Genomic DNA, 15,820 nt, shown 5'->3' with positions numbered 1-15,820 from the left:
TTTATTTTTTTTTTTAAATCACTGCTCCCAAAGGGTAAACTGGACCTTTAATGCTAGGGGTACAGAAGATTCTTCTCACATATGATAAAATGAGAACAAGTAACCACATGCTCCACTCCATATAGCAGTTGCTCTAACAGTAATTTTGACAGGGGAGTGATAATGTGAATGCGACATAATTTTATGGTTTTAACATTCCGGCTTCCATTGAAAATACATGGGGAATGTGTCGGAAAATGGAAGACATGAATGAACAATTCCTACATGTGATATATTTTAGGCTTTACTGCAAAAATTTTGTATGGGTGGATGTTTTGTGATAAAACTGACCTACACACATATGCATCAAAAGTGATATCTTGAACATTTTTAAATCACTGCTCTCAAAGGTAAATAGGACCTTGAAATCATTGCATATAAGCACTTTAGATAGAATTATGTGTGAAATGAAAATCGAGGTTTTTCTTCTCATCATCAAAAGTGGACAAAAGTGGCACATTTTGGAAAGGAACTCTTCATAATGATTATATACATGTATGTATATGCATGATCACACACACACACACACATATAATGTATATATATATATATATATATATATATATATATAATATTAATATATGTGTGTGTGTCACCAATTTTACATAAAAAATGTTTAGTCATTCATATATCATCATCATTGTACAGTATCTAATGAAATATTAGTTCACCATGAAAAGAGGTGTGTATGTATGTGTGTGTGCACATGGATATATGTATATGTATATAAATGTGTATATATATATATATATATATATATATATATATATATATATTACATATACCTTATAAGTGTCATTAAGTTCATATAGGCCTACCAGTGAGGATGCCAGCAGGGGTATTGTTCGGTTTGCGTGCCTCGGTCAAGACTTGAGGAACAAAGAACAAAAGAGTTCTCCATCCAACATCGGAAACTCGGGGGGTGGGGGGGGGGGTGGGGAAGAAGAGAAGAAGATAGATTATACAACTTGACTTCAAATCATGTGCCATGAACCAGCGCCATTAGATTAACTATCTCCTGAACAAGGATTTTTTTTTTCATCTTGCCTGATTGTAGGTACAATGATAGAGATGTCTTCTGATTAAATACAGATATTATAGATTTTGAATCAGCATTGCGATAGGAGAATCACTTGAAAAGAAAATATCTGTCACAAAAGACGTCTTAGTGATAGCGACTTTTTCTATTTCTTCCTTTCGGCATGCAGGGATGATCGACCACATGATGTTTAATTGCTGGCAAATCCCTTTTAGTAGTTTTCGAGACTGCATCAAACATATTATGTATTTTGTTTTCCATTGGAGTTTTTCATATGAACATACACAAAACATTTTTGTTTTCATTTACCGCACCTAGAGTATAATTATTCAATAATTATCGTGTCTTGTTTGATGGGCTTTTCCCCACACGCAACGCACATACAACGCATCTACTGTATATTTCCCAGAATAGAATCTGAAAAAGTTCTCTTTTTTTATTACTTTAGCGTACGTAAGACGAAGTAACAAAAAACCAACAATAAAGACGTCGTTCACAAAAGGTACATTTCTCTGACCGCCGCAGCGACGTGTCGCTGGCTGTAGACATGGTCCATGCTGTGCCATACAACTGGACAACAAAGGCTTTAAAATTTAAATGACCCGGTCAGTGTACAGCGTGGCTATTCAGGAAGATTCTGTGGTTGGACAAAAGCAAACCAGAAAAATGATCTAGAATCCACGATTGGTTAGTGCGCAGCGCGCCGCTCTATCACGTGACGCCAATTAACTAAGGGGAAATCTGCTCAGAAAACTGCGCAGAAGTCGCATCTTTTTTACATCCTTTGATAATAATAGTGGTGCATTGTATTTCAAGGCATCACCACCATCTTGGTCTACATGACATGTGTGGTTCGTGGGGACGTACGTACGTGCTACCGTGCTTTCATACCTTCGCGTGTGTATAGCTGCTGCTTATCTCTCTGTGTACCAAATTGCCTCTGCGGAGAAGGGTAGTACGCGTGAAGATTCACTGATTTTGCCCTGTTATTTGCATCCTTTGTACGCTTAAAAATGCCTGACCGAAACGTAAGTAAAATATCATTAAGCCTAGGGTACTTTTACGAAACTTTAAGTACGAATTTTCGTGATTTTATCTATTAACTGTTGATAGCAATGTCGAAAGCAAATCGGAAATTGAACAAAGAACGTGATCAGTTCACTAAAGTGGAGGTGTTCTACAGCTACAGTGCCATTGGTATGAGCCAATGTGAAATGGTCAATAATTTTACACGGCTTTACAAATCAAATAAATAGGTGTAACTTGTTACACCGGACAGATCAAGTCTTTGCTTTGTAAATTGTATCCACATATTTATAACCCCGTTAAACACATGTCAACGCTTTCGCCTTACCCCACGTTTGTAAACCTGTCTAATGTCATGAATACCTGTCATAGCCGATTTCTCATCACAAGGAAATCCTAACGTTAGGACGTTCTGGAATGGGAAAGGACAACTAACGTTAGGCCTAACGTTACAACTTGAACTTGGTACAACAGGATGGGCATTGATGTTTGGGCAATTGGGTGGATTTGTGTTGCACTGCAGCTACTGAGCTACAGTAACAATAGAATATTGTTAGGTCATGATCACGCGGTTGCACGTGTGAAACACAAACGGATAAACTGGCCTTTGGCTTTGCTCGGACAACAGTAGCCTGACCAGACACTGTGAACAGGGTCTGACATGTGTTAGTGTTTCAACGTTGTAACCGACCGTCACTATTGACGGCAAAATCACATAAAATACCTTTTATTTTGTATGATTTTAAGAGTAATATAATTGCAACACTTACCTACAGCATATTTTCCTGATTGTTGAGTTGAATTCGGCGTTTTGTTGGTATCCAGACCTTATTGTTGATTTTTTCGGAGTATAGATCGTGCGGTGGCATCTTTTCCTTCGAGAGCTTCAAAAAATCAACAAACTACCACGCATGCGCATTCAGAAGTGGTTGCTTTTTACCTACGCCCGTGCGCCCGTGCGTTTCATGTGTTACGTAAAACTTGCAGTAGATCCGTGCGTGCTGCACCGGCAATGATTTGACCTTTTTGAGTCGGGGTCATCCGACTATCTCCGACTACCTACGTTGTAGTATACGAGAGTGAATGCTATTCATATAACACGCAGATGAGGAGTGAAGCAGTAAGGACGTTTACAGACCTGATTTCAGCCATAGATTTCGGTAAGTCTTAGACGTAATTAAACAAAAAATCGCACACCGGTTATTGAATGATGATCATAGATTACGATAGTTCCTTATATTTTAGTTTTCCACGATTAATAAAGATATTCATGAAGGAAACAGTGAACGATATAAGCGCGATAACAACGTCCGCGAAGGAAAAGGGGTGCAGCGCTGTCGCGATTCGCGACAGCGCTGCGTGTAGTTAGGACAACAGTTGCGAGTTGGCTGAAGATCCATTCATTGTAATTGCATTGATATCCTGGCCTCCTTGTGGCTTGTTTTATGTAACTATTACCATTAGCACCGACTGCAAACAGGGAATCGAAATTCTGGCGGTGTTGTTGATGTCTTTCTCGTGTTTTTCTGATTTTTTTTTGTGGTCACCAACTTCCAGAAAAAAAATGGCGGCCCACAGACAGCAGCTCGCAAAAGTTTCATTTTACTTGAGGACATGTTTTCAAAATCCACGAACATCAGGAAAATAACAAAAATTCCAGTTTTTTAGACCCTTGTTTCTTATGTGTGATGTTTAGAAGTACCGAAAATAAAATTTTGGATGCGATATGTTGTCATGTAGGTGAGAAAATTTCACTTTTGTCGGAGATTGTGCCCATATTATCAGTGGTTTTTTGTAGATTGGTAGTGTCCTAGTCGATAATTCAACCAGTATGCATGTACAGTTGTATAGATTACTGTAAAACATGATATTTTCGCGACATAAAATTTTCGCAAATTGGAGCCAACGGCCTATTTTGCGGCTTGAAATTTTCACGAGTTACCTCTTAACATTCAATGCATATAGTGTAAACAAGAACTTTCGCATGCATTTTAATTTCGCACATCTTGGCTCGCGAAATTAAAATGCACGCGAACATTCCTCGTTTACAGTACGTCGCTGTACTAAACGTATATTACGGAATATGTTTTACCTGCTGTGAACAGGCTCACGGCCGCATACTGCCACAATTATTCTAGTAAAATCTACATCTCATAAATACAAGTTACAACGCATGTAAATAGGCCTACACTGTTTGAAATATCCAAGATTTGAGTGAAATTTTCATGGAACATTACACAACACACACTTGTATTCTTAAGTGGGACTAAGCACACTTGACACTCTTTATTTTCAGCTGTTTTACCTAATGAAAGTGCCCCTGCTGCAGAAAGGCATCCTGTCGCAACAGAGCTGATCATTTATTCTGCATGATGAAACCAGCATGTGTAGGACAAACGAATATAACTGAAGTAACATTATCAACAAAAATATTAATTCCCACTGCAGGAGTCGGAGCAAGACAGGAAGCTCTTCCTGGGAGGGCTGAACTACAACACCGGTGAAAATGAAATTCGGGCGCACTTTGGGCAGTTCGGAACCATCACAGACTGCTGTGTCATTAAGGAGTAAGTCGGCCTTGAACAGAAGTTGGAGTATTCATTGTGTATGGTACTGTAGGTGTTGATCTCATTAGGTATTATCTGGTCCCTGAATATTTCTCTCTTTTTTTTAGAACCTATGTTCATTCATTTCAGAACTTGGTGTAAAAATTTAAAAGAATCAATCATCCATTTTTCGAATTATTTCTACAGAGATTTTATGTTTCAGAAATGTGCATGCTTGCTTTATTATTTGCCTGTCGCAAAGATAAGAGGTTTAATTGGAGCCTTTTTAGAGCCTCGCTGCAAATAAGAATCTGTCCTGGTTTATACACAGATCCTTCGTTTCATATCTTCAAACAGAAATTAAAAAAGAAAGAAAGAAAAAGAATCATGTCCTGTTAACATTGTTTAAGGGGGGAAATGCATATTCATTTTGATATTAACCCGTTGAGGACAAGTCCCAAGTATACTCGGGCAGGTTAGGTATCTATGGGAAATGCATGTTGTAGCAAAATCAGTTTGTCCTCAACGGGATAATGTCTGAAGAATTTCAACAAAGTATTGAATTGTTGAAGGCACATTAAAAATCGTATTGGAAATGTACTTACTATTTATAGAAGTTATAGACTTACATTGCATGTGCTCATGTGTAATTGTAGCTCATTTTATGCTCATCCACCTTGAAACTTAATGATGTCTTGTATGTTGCCTTTCTTCTTTTTGCAGTAAAGAGAAGAACAAATCCAAGGGTTTCGGGTTTGTCACATTCGCATCGAGAGAGGAAGTAGACAAGGTGATGATGGCGAGGAGAGAGAAAGCACACAACATCGATGGCCGAGATGTTGACACAAGACGAGCGCTGGCCAGGGATGTGAGTAGTTTGATTGTTATGCAGCTGCATCTGTTTGATGCGTCTTCATCCACAATAAGACATTTAGTGATAACATTATTGTCCCCACTGAACGAGTTCGAGCAGGGGACTATGAAACGGGCTCCGTACGTGTGTGTGTCCGTGTGTGTGTGCGTCCGTGTGTGATCAAAATGTTCAATTTGCTACTTCTCTGTCATTTATGAGCCAATTTTGATTCTGTTTGATTTATATGATAGCTCTACATGGGAGATTTGAAACTTCTACAAAGAATTTCAGTTGTGACCTTTGACCTATGTTGTACATTTTGCTACAAAATGCTACTCCTTCGCCATTTCTAACCCGATTTCGATTCTGTTTGCTTTATGTGATGGCACTAGGTGAGGGCTTCAAAACTTCTACACAGAATTTTGACCTTTGACTTCTTTGACCTTTGACATCTTTGACCTTTGACCTTGATTTTTGACCTGTATTGTACATTTTGCTACAAAAGGCTACTCCTTCGCCATTTCTAACCCGATTTTGATTCTGTTTGCTTTATGTGATGGCACTAGGTGAGGGCTTCAAAACTTTTACACAGATTTTTGACCTTTGACTTCTTTGACCTTTGACCTTGATTTTTTACCTATATTGTACATTTTGCTACAAAATGCTACTTCCGGCGGGGACATATATTACGCACCGCATAATTTCTACTTTTCCTTGTTGTACAAGAACCAGTGAGAGAGTTGTGACTTTGTGGACATCCCCGCAGCCACTGCGTGTACGTGATGATGACCACCATCACAATCACTGCCATGATTAAAGGGGAAGGCTAGTAACTGATCAGTGGGAATCAGTGGAAATGCTGGGAGATGATTGTTCCAATACTTATGGGATTCATTCGAGAGTTCATTTTATATCTATTGTTGTGTGAAAATGATTTGCTTCAGAACGGTCTCATATTCAAGTAATGTGCAGATTAATGCTGCGTCACTGGCCAGGGACGCTAACCTGGAAGCATTAAACTGCACATTACTTGAATATGAGACCATTCTGAAGCAAATCATTTTCACACAACAATAGATATACAATAAACTCTTGAATGAATCCCATAAGGATTGGAACAATCATCTCCAAGCATTTCCACTGATTCCCACTGATCAGTTACTAGCCTTCCCCTTTAAAGGTCCAGTTTACCTGTGGGAGCAGTGATTTTAAAAATGTTCAAAATATCACATTTGATGCATATGTGTAGGTCTGTTGTACCACAAAACATCCCAGTATATAAAATTTTCGCAATAAAGCCTAGAATATAAGGAGATATCAGTGTTTTTCTCAATAAACCGTAACTGTAGGCGGTTTAGTCTGGAAACATTTTTATTATAACTACTGTTTTTATGTATTTAGTGACACTTAACATCGATAATACGGATTCAAATTTTTACAGTGGCTGTTTCTATCCCTAACTCACATTTTAGAACTATTTTGAAGCACTAATGCTGGGTGTTTGTTTCTTCTGCAAATGGGAAATTATGCCTTTAAGTTTAATGTTGCGGGCAAAGACCTCAAATATCATTCTGTTCACTTGAATTTATCAAAGGAGACTTGAACATAAATTGCAGAGTGTTGCACTCTGCTCTTCTTGCTTCAGTGCAGATTGAGATTGTCTTTATAGAATATACATGGAGGCTTCTTGAGAGTCTCGCCATTCTTGAACTAATAGATTGTACAGGGAAAAGGGTATGCCTCATGCAACATGCACACTGGCACTGGTCTGACGGTCCCTGACCAGTGAAAATCACTGTCGGACCAGTAACTCTTTCAGGAATAGACCAGTAAGAGATGGAAAAACTGGGTACCTACTGGTCCAGCAGATAGGTCGGACCAGTAGGAAAAAAAAAATGGGTTAATGTGCAGCCCTGCCTAATGTCACTGTTTGTTTTCTCTGACAAGGGTATTTGGCTACATTTTTTTTACTCTAGCTTAGTTGGCAACTTGCCATCTTATCCTAAGATGGGGAAAAGGGAAAGTAAAAGGTACTTGAAATGTACTGGGTTTCTCCCAAATCTGTATATAAGATTAACATACAGTATATGCATGTGCATGGGGTGCCATAGCTAACACAATTTGCACTGATGGCATACACAGCATTTGGTATGAGCTTTGCTAAGTTCACAAACTTGGCAAGACACTCTTCAAACATGTGTAAACATCAAAGTGAATGTTGATGTGTGGTGTTGATAAGTGATAAGTCCATTTCCTTGACATGCATGCGCTTCACAGGAGAAAGGACCAAAAAAGCCCTCGTTCAAGAGTTTCATCGGCGGAATCCCCAAAGACATGTCCGAGGAAGACCTGCGCGGCTACTTCTCACAGTACGGCAACATCACCGAGATCAGTGCTCACCTGGCCAAGGGGTTTGCCTTCATCACTTTCGATGACACTGACAGTGTGGATCAAATCATCAGTAAGTTGTGGAAAGAGTCCTCCCAATATGCGCTCTCTTATAATGAGCTCTGTTGCATTGTCGCTTTCTTTTTCTTTTTGAGTAAGTGAATAGAGACATTATTATGCAGTTTGTTCCCATTAAAACAAACACTGTTACAACAAAATTGCAATACAAAGACGTAAAATTCAGGGTCCAGAAATATCAATGAGATACATCTATATGCTTATTTGTTCTGATAACAAAATTTCATTATACTGATAGAAAGCTGCCGGTCCCAAGGACTTCGTGATAACAGGATTTGCCCGTGCAAAGAACTTTTTGACACACTAATCTAAGTTTTGTTGTTATCTTATATAAAGATTTTTAAAAGAAAGCTCATATTAAAAGTGGTATTGATTTTATGCTTTGACAGTGCAAGTTGTTGAATATTTGTCATGAAAAAATTGTGTGCAGAAAGATTGAAATGACCCTCTTTGTTTACCAACAGTCAAGAAATTCCATTACATCAATGGCAAGAAGGTGGAAGGGAAGAAGGCTTTCTCGAAGGAAGAAATGCAGGACATCAAGAGGCGAGAGGAACAAGGTAAGTGTGTGGACAGAAGGAAAGGAAGAAAGCTGTTGATACCCTCTCTGTCACATGATTTTGATCTGTAGTTATGCCCATAAATACTGATGTTTCAAAAATTTTCCAAGAACTACTCTGAAAGTCACTGCTTGCTAAATTGATTAAAATTTACTATGTGCTGCCATGACAATGCCTCAATTCTCTTATTACCCCATGTCAATTTCTATTTGAAGTTCAATTTTGATTGGGTTTTACCAGGAAATATGTCTTTGTCCTTTGTTTTACAGGGTATGGCGGAGGGCCAGGCTACGGCCCTGGCGGTGGATATGGGCCAGGCGGTGGTGGATATGGTCCAGGAGGTGGCAACAGCTATGGCCAGGGAGGTGGTGGAGGTATGCTGATCTTCAGAGCTATGCATACCCTTTCTGTTTTAAGCTGTAATATGTCTATTGCCCTCTATCATTAGTTCACTTACATGGTTTAACCCTAATCAGGCCGGGCTTTTTTGGCTATGTTAAAACCAGAGGGGGGCGGATTCTGCCATTAAAGGACAAGTTCACCTTCATAAACATAAGGATTGAGAGAATGTAGCAATATTAGTAGAACACATCATTGAAAGTTTGAGGAAAATCGGACAATCCGTTCAAAAGTTATGAATTTTTGAAGTTTTTGTGCAGTAACCGCTGGATGAGAAGACTACTGCAGTGTGTGAAAAACTTAGATGTCACATGCGTACAACAATATAAGGAAAATATAAAGAGAATTTCACAAAATTTCATCTTATGAAAAAAGTACACATTCCTCCGACTCGTTACCGACAAATGTTATGGGTAATATTATTCCCCCTGCCTTTAGAAAGAGGCAAGTCAAGTGCTCTTTTATTATGCAAAAAAAGTGAAAATATGTTGAATTTTCTTTATATTTTCTTTATACTGTTGTACGCATATGACTCACAAGCTGTAGTAGTCTCCTCATCCAGCGGTTCCAAAACAAAAATTTTAAAAATTCATAACTTTTGCATCGATTGTCCAATTTTCCTCAAACTTTCACTGATGTGTTCTACTAATATTGTTGCATTCTCTCAATCGTTATGTTTATGAAGGTGAACTTGTCCTTTAAACATGGTTTAACCCTAATTAGGCCGGGCTTTTTTGGCTGTGCTAAAACCGGAGGGGGCGGATTCTGTGGATTCTTTGTATTGATAGGCACAAAAAGTATTTTAACTCTCATGTGATGTTCCAATGTCAATTGCTGTGTTCCATCAAACCACTTGTGCTCTCTCATTTTCTTTGAAATGAAAAAAAAAAAATTAAGAAAGGAGTATTGATGACCACGATATTAACTTGGCATATGATCGGTCATTTTCCTTTGTGCTGCTGATGTGAACTTTGCTGAAGGCATTATATCAATGTGAGGGATGTGAGATCTTTGCGCATCTGACAGAACTCATATCTGACAGAACTCATGTTAGCAAGTGTCACCACAAGCCCTGCGGAGCAGTGGCTGTGATGTATTTGAACTATGCAAATGCTCAGTCGGAAGCACATATGAGCCAGTCAAAAGTTAAGTGGCATAAGACATGAGAACTTGTCAGGTTTGATCATCCGTGTCACTGACATTTCTTTACTATTTCGCAAGATTACGGTGGTGGCTATGGTGGACCAGGAGGTGGATACGGAGGAGGCGGCAGCAACTACGGCGGTGGCTACGGAGGTGGTGGCGGTGGCAACTACGGAGGCGGAAGCGGTGGTGGCTATGGCGGTGGCTACAACTCTGGTGAGAATTTCGTACAGAAGTCTTAAATTTCGTAATTTTGACAAAGTTAGCCGACTCAGAGCCAAGTTATGTGTGTAGAGGGACAGTTGATCATCGTATTCTTTGTGTAATCTTTATTTCATGAGCTTATCTAAAAGGGGAGGGAAGCAGAATTTGCCCTTGTATAAAATCAACATGGAAATGCTATATAAGTGTATGCACTTGCCTGTCTCTAGTTTTGATGCAATAGTTTGTATATACCCTCCCCTAAACTTCTTCAAAGCGTCAGCGCGACCAGTGGTATCTGAAAAATGAACCTTTTGAAGTTATTTGATCATTCGAAAAAGTGTTTCTTTGTGAGCATCTCTGCTCATGAGTGAAAAAAGCGTCATCCACAAGCAATTCTATGAAGTAGATTGCTCTGTTGACAAACCCCAAATTTCTTCTTTTTCTGCTTTTAATGCTTCCAGGACCCGGGGGCAACTACAATGACTTTGGAACCAACTATGGAGGCCAGAACTCCAACTACGGCCCAGTGAGAGGAGGTGGTGGTGGAGGAGGAGGAAACTTTGGGGGACGTAACCAAGGACCATATCCTTGTAAGTTAAGGGGGGTTTGGGCCAGTCATGCTCTGTTACTAGATCGGTACTTGGCATTTCAACAGAACACATGACTTTACTTGTTTGCTTGTTATACAGTGGGTACTCGCATGCATATGTAGCCCCCACCCATTTCCTCTTTGCGGCTGAAATGTGCGCTTGACGCTCTGGGTGTAAAAAATTCAGTCCCGATGAAATTGTGTTTTGTCTGCCCCTGCTCTTACAAGCTAGTAGTGAATGTAAGCACATTGTAGAAGCTTACAGGGAACTTTGATTTTATGATAGAACCTTTGCATTGTGTGCCAGCAGCAGCCCCGTACGGCGGCGGCGGACCCGGTGGTGGTGGCTACGGAGGTGGCGGCTATGGAGGCGGCTACGGTGGAGGTGGCGGTGGTGGCTACGGCGGCGGCAGTGGAGGCTACGGTGGCGCCTCAGGCGGTTATGGCGGTGGCAAGAGATACTAGGTAAGTATGCGGAATAAGGTCGCGTTGACCTTGGGCCTCATAAAACATCAGTCTCAGTCACATAGTGATGGGCCAGATGGACCAGATCTGATGACTCATGAAACCTAGAAAGAGCATACTCTATAGATAATGGGCATATTGCATAGCAGTCAGCAGCCAACAAGGTTGCAAATTGGGTTGCCAATTCACTCCTGTAAAGAGATCAAAACGTTCACTCATATCATTCAGAAAAGAGCACATATTTTATAAAACTGTAGTTGACCCTTACCAAAACTAGGTAAAGCCAAGCAAACTTGTACTACTGAAGTGTGCACCTAGCCATCATACATTCATTTTTATTTCTTTATTTCTTTATTATTACTACTATTTCTTTTTTGCTCCCACATGGTAGCTGTAACTCCTCTTCTAGATTAGTGGTATAATATATGAATGCATAAGTTCAAAATCGTTGGGGATTATTTGGGCTTATATTCTGTCATAAAGTGCTCCGTCATTGGTTTAAGAAGTAATTGGTCCAGCCAGTCATGGAAATCTTACGTTTTAGAAGAGCAGTAGTAGGCTTCGTTTTATTTTCAGTAATACATCTGAAAGGGAGTAAATAAAGCTGAGGAAAATCACAAAAGATAAAATGAAAGCTTCATGCAAATGTTGACAAAAGTCACAGTTGAACAACTGGGTTTATATGATATTCTCTCGCTCAGTTTGTATATTTTTGTCCCATATTGACATCTCGGTATTGTTCATAATTTTTGAGTATGTGGTTATGAAACTGAGTAGGCGGAACTTATCTTCTCGTAACATTAACATGCTTCCTTACATTTATTATTAGTTTGATTTTTTTTTTTTTTTTTTGCCTTACTATGTATAGTTAGATTCTATGATTTGTAAGTTAAGAATCAACTTTGCACATATGTTTTGGAACATGTTTTCTACCACCCTTTCCAAGTTTCCTCATCCAAATCTATGCCCAGACCTCATTCTCTTTCCCAGCCCCGCTCCATTTTGTTTGTCTTGGCTTCTGTTTCCCTTTTTCCCCTCTCCCTTCAACTCTAACATGCATGGTACGCTGTCTTTTTGTGTAACGTTAAAGCATTCGTCTGTCAGGCAACTTATCAGTTACGATTAGTGTTCTATGGTTTACTATTCATCACAGGCAGAAAGTTAATATGGTAGCCAGCGAGAGGAAAGGAAAAGGATTCTTCAGCTAGAGAGGACAGAGCAAGATATTATACCCCAAGAGTTTTTTTTTTTGTTAAGCTCCCAGTTAGTGTAGGCATGAAGGGCCACACTTACCTCGCCAGAGAACAGTTTATGCAGGAGCACAGATAAACGACAAGGAGGGTACTGGAGTCTAGGATAAGGTGAAATCCGTGATTAGAGCGCTGTTCTTAACCAACGAGAGAAAGAGAGAGAAAGGACCTGGGGGCAGAGCTAAGGAAGTTTTTGGGGTATGATATTGGTCACGGCGTTATCCCTGTTAGGGGTCTCCACTGGAGGTAGCACGGCATCTTAAGAGACCACGCAAGTTTATTCAAGTATTGTCAGACGCAGACCTTACCACCAGATCAAGGAGGCGGACTTGAACTCATGCTAAATAGGCGTCCAGGAATTTGAGTGATTGTGTTTGGATATGCACAATTTCCCTTTGTGCTGTGCTACAACAAATTGTACAGTGTACCTTGTGTAGTTTAATCGTACCTGTAAGGCAACTTTTTTTTTTGTTTAATGTCCGTCGGCTTGTGAAAATGGATTTACTCATGAGTTAGTGCTGGTTGTTATTCTATTTGTGGTGATTTATTGGTTATCCAACATATGAATATCTACAGCTAATACAAATACCAATTACTTATTTCACAAATTTTCTCTCGGAGTTCCAATAGAGTGCAGAGTAGGTAACATCTTTGTACATCACATTTTTGCAATTCTACTCCCTCATGAATGTATTCATTTTGTAATCACAAATGAGTAAGTAGAAATCATCTCTGGTGAGCAGGATATCTTTCGGGCAGTGCCAGGCTTTGAACATATAGGATGTGTGTTCATCAGGATTTTGATTGATCGGAGCTCGTGGAATGAACTATTTTTTTATCAGAAATGAACCTGACCCTTTATGCCAAATATGTAAAAGATCATGATACGCCAGACTTGAATTTTAAATCGTTGTGTCACAGTTTTAACTTGTAACCTTTTTGTGTATATTAAATGTTTGTAAAAATGAACACAACAGGAAGCATTCTAGTTTACTATTTCTTCAGTTTAGTGATTTTTTTTTCCCCCACTAATGTCTGGAGGCATCCTTCCTCCATATTTTATGGTTAATGGTTACTTTGCGAGTATTTTCCCCACTTTGAGTGTTTGGTGCTGATCTGGTGTGGTGTGACTGAGATGTCTCGGGGGAAATGTCATAATTGCTTGTAGTATGGGTTGTAATTCTTGGTCAACTAATCTGTCCTGACAGTAATGATAACTACCCAAGCCTCCACCCGAAGAATGCTGGAGGCATTATTTTCCTTCGCCATGCTTTCATCAAGTCATAGATCAAACAAAGCATAGAACAAGTCATGGATTAGATAATCCTTATTTCCGAAGTGCAAAGCTACTCATTCATAATGCTATAAGATGCTTAAATTGTACAGTCATGATTACCTAGAGATATAATTGTGTGCCAAGTATCAGGTCTGGTTGCACAGTTTAATATTTCCGTGTGGTCTTCGATAGCCACATACCAATGGTAACTTTAAACTGACTATGAAGTAACAATTTTATGATAAGACACAACTTTTTGTAGATTTTTTTTTTTGGTACATTTTGATGTTTGGTAAACCTTCCCTCCTGTCAGAAACATTTCTTTTGGTTTGCTGCTTTGTCATTTTCCTACAAACTAATTTACCATATTGGAATTTGTAATGTAAGTATAGATCAGTCGCAGTGGTAATGTACACTTAGAGAAATTATTTTTCAGGTGTTACTATCTTCATATGCAATACAAGATGTAGTTGTTTGCTATTTAACTTTGGGGTCAATCCCATGAAAAGTTAAATTGGAGTCAGTTGTGATGTTATCTGTCAATTCCGTTTTCGCCTTTTTCTATTTTGAACACAAGATTAGCGAAACGAAGTAATAATAAATTAAGATGTGATTAATGTTGGTTAAAGGGTGAACGTAGCTTAGTGTTTCCTTCCTATTTTGGGATTGCATTTGGGTAGACGTGCGAGGGCTTCTGTGAGAGGCCATAGTGTGAAGTGTGGTGTGTTGGATGCTTTTTTGACATGATAATTGTGAGGGTTTTTTGGTTTTTTGGTTGGTAAAATGCTATGTGTGCGTTGTGAGCGATGATGACAAGCCTTTGCGTTGTACTGCAATTGTTTTCTGTGTGTTATTTTCTTAGTAGTGCCCAGTTCTGTAATTTTTTTATTCAGGTTACCTTTGTTTGTAGATTTATCTGCCTTTTCCAGCCAGCTAGCTTAATTAAATCGAAAGACTCGTCCGTCCAGTCAGAAATATATTTCCAGGAGTAGATAAGGAAGAGAATGAGAGAATCTATTCCTAGTCATCGTTGGATCACCGTGAGTTTCTAACCTAAGCCAGGCTCAGGTAGATTCGAACAAGGTTAGTGGCAAGTAGGGTATGGGGACATACTGGTACTGTTGTAGATGTTTTTGTCTCGTGAGGTATATCGAGATATATATATAAATATTATGTGTGCGGTTTTTATTTTAAGTTAGTAGACATATAGAGTGAGACATATAAAAATGTAACTATACATATTCACTAATTTAATCATTGCCTCATGTTCACCGAAAAATTGCACCATGTAAGAGTCATTTCCTTTTATAATACTGTAAAACTGGAAATTTTCGCACAAGCATGAAACTTTCCATAATTTCAAGATTTCAAGAAAGTCGAGATTTCCAAAAGTAGAATGCACACGTTTTGTCTACCCAATGCAGTGAATGCCAGTACATGTACAATGCTGGGCACCCATCATTGTCAGCAATTCGTGAAAGTTTCATGCAGCGAATATTTTGGGTTTTACAGTAATGCATTCCTGGATTCTCTCTATCATTTTTTTTTTTTTGACATTAGGCATGGCTCATTTGTTCAAACTTGTAATACAAATATATGTGAAATACTTGAAGTTAAAAGGTGCCGTGAACTGATTTTACCTCCTACATTTCCCACCACCCTTCAGCAAACTCTTGGAAGGTGAATAGTTTGGCATTTCTTGGCAATGATGGAAGATGTCTGCTCTGGATGCTCATTGTATTCGGTGAGATGATCAGTCCTTTACTCTGTGTGTGTGTGTGTACAACTGTTGAATTTAAAAAAAAAAGTACAGTCAACCTTGCCTAGGTCAAATCCATTTGGATTGAAGAAATAGCTTTGACAGAGAAAATTTGACTTAAGAGGGATTAAAATCAATAGAATATAAAGAGAAGAGGACTTGAAAAGACCATCGACTTGGGCAATTATTTGACTTAATGGGAGGTC

General features: G+C 39.0%; 1 protein-coding gene across 3 annotated transcripts in view; it reads left to right on the top strand.

The window, feature by feature from the left end:
• The first annotated feature begins 1,974 nt into the window (after nucleotides 1-1,974).
• LOC139741163 (heterogeneous nuclear ribonucleoprotein A3-like) overlaps nucleotides 1,975-15,820 on the top strand; it is a 28,267-nt gene continuing 14,421 nt past the window's right edge. The window contains exons 1-10 of one of the 3 annotated variants that reach the window (XM_071651756.1): nucleotides 1,975-2,106; nucleotides 4,553-4,671; nucleotides 5,374-5,518; nucleotides 7,781-7,964; nucleotides 8,434-8,529; nucleotides 8,799-8,903; nucleotides 10,150-10,287; nucleotides 10,737-10,865; nucleotides 11,175-11,329; nucleotides 12,483-15,599. In XM_071651756.1, the coding sequence (XP_071507857.1) occupies nucleotides 2,092-2,106; nucleotides 4,553-4,671; nucleotides 5,374-5,518; nucleotides 7,781-7,964; nucleotides 8,434-8,529; nucleotides 8,799-8,903; nucleotides 10,150-10,287; nucleotides 10,737-10,865; nucleotides 11,175-11,329 (1,086 nt within the window). In that variant the 5' untranslated portion in view covers nucleotides 1,975-2,091 and the 3' untranslated portion in view covers nucleotides 12,483-15,599. Of the gene's footprint in view, nucleotides 2,107-4,552; nucleotides 4,672-5,373; nucleotides 5,519-7,780; nucleotides 7,965-8,433; nucleotides 8,530-8,798; nucleotides 8,904-10,149; nucleotides 10,288-10,736; nucleotides 10,866-11,171; nucleotides 11,882-12,482; nucleotides 15,600-15,820 lie in introns of those variants that run through there. The other 2 variants (XM_071651753.1, XM_071651755.1) reach the window with 2 other exon arrangements.

The sequence above is a fragment of the Diadema antillarum genome, unplaced genomic scaffold, assembly GCF_040938485.1.
Source record: "Diadema antillarum isolate AM-2024a unplaced genomic scaffold, OU_Dant_1.0 seq00000908_RagTag, whole genome shotgun sequence".
NCBI lineage: Eukaryota > Metazoa > Echinodermata > Echinoidea > Diadematoida > Diadematidae > Diadema > Diadema antillarum.
This window is presented reverse-complemented; position numbering and strand designations above follow the sequence as displayed.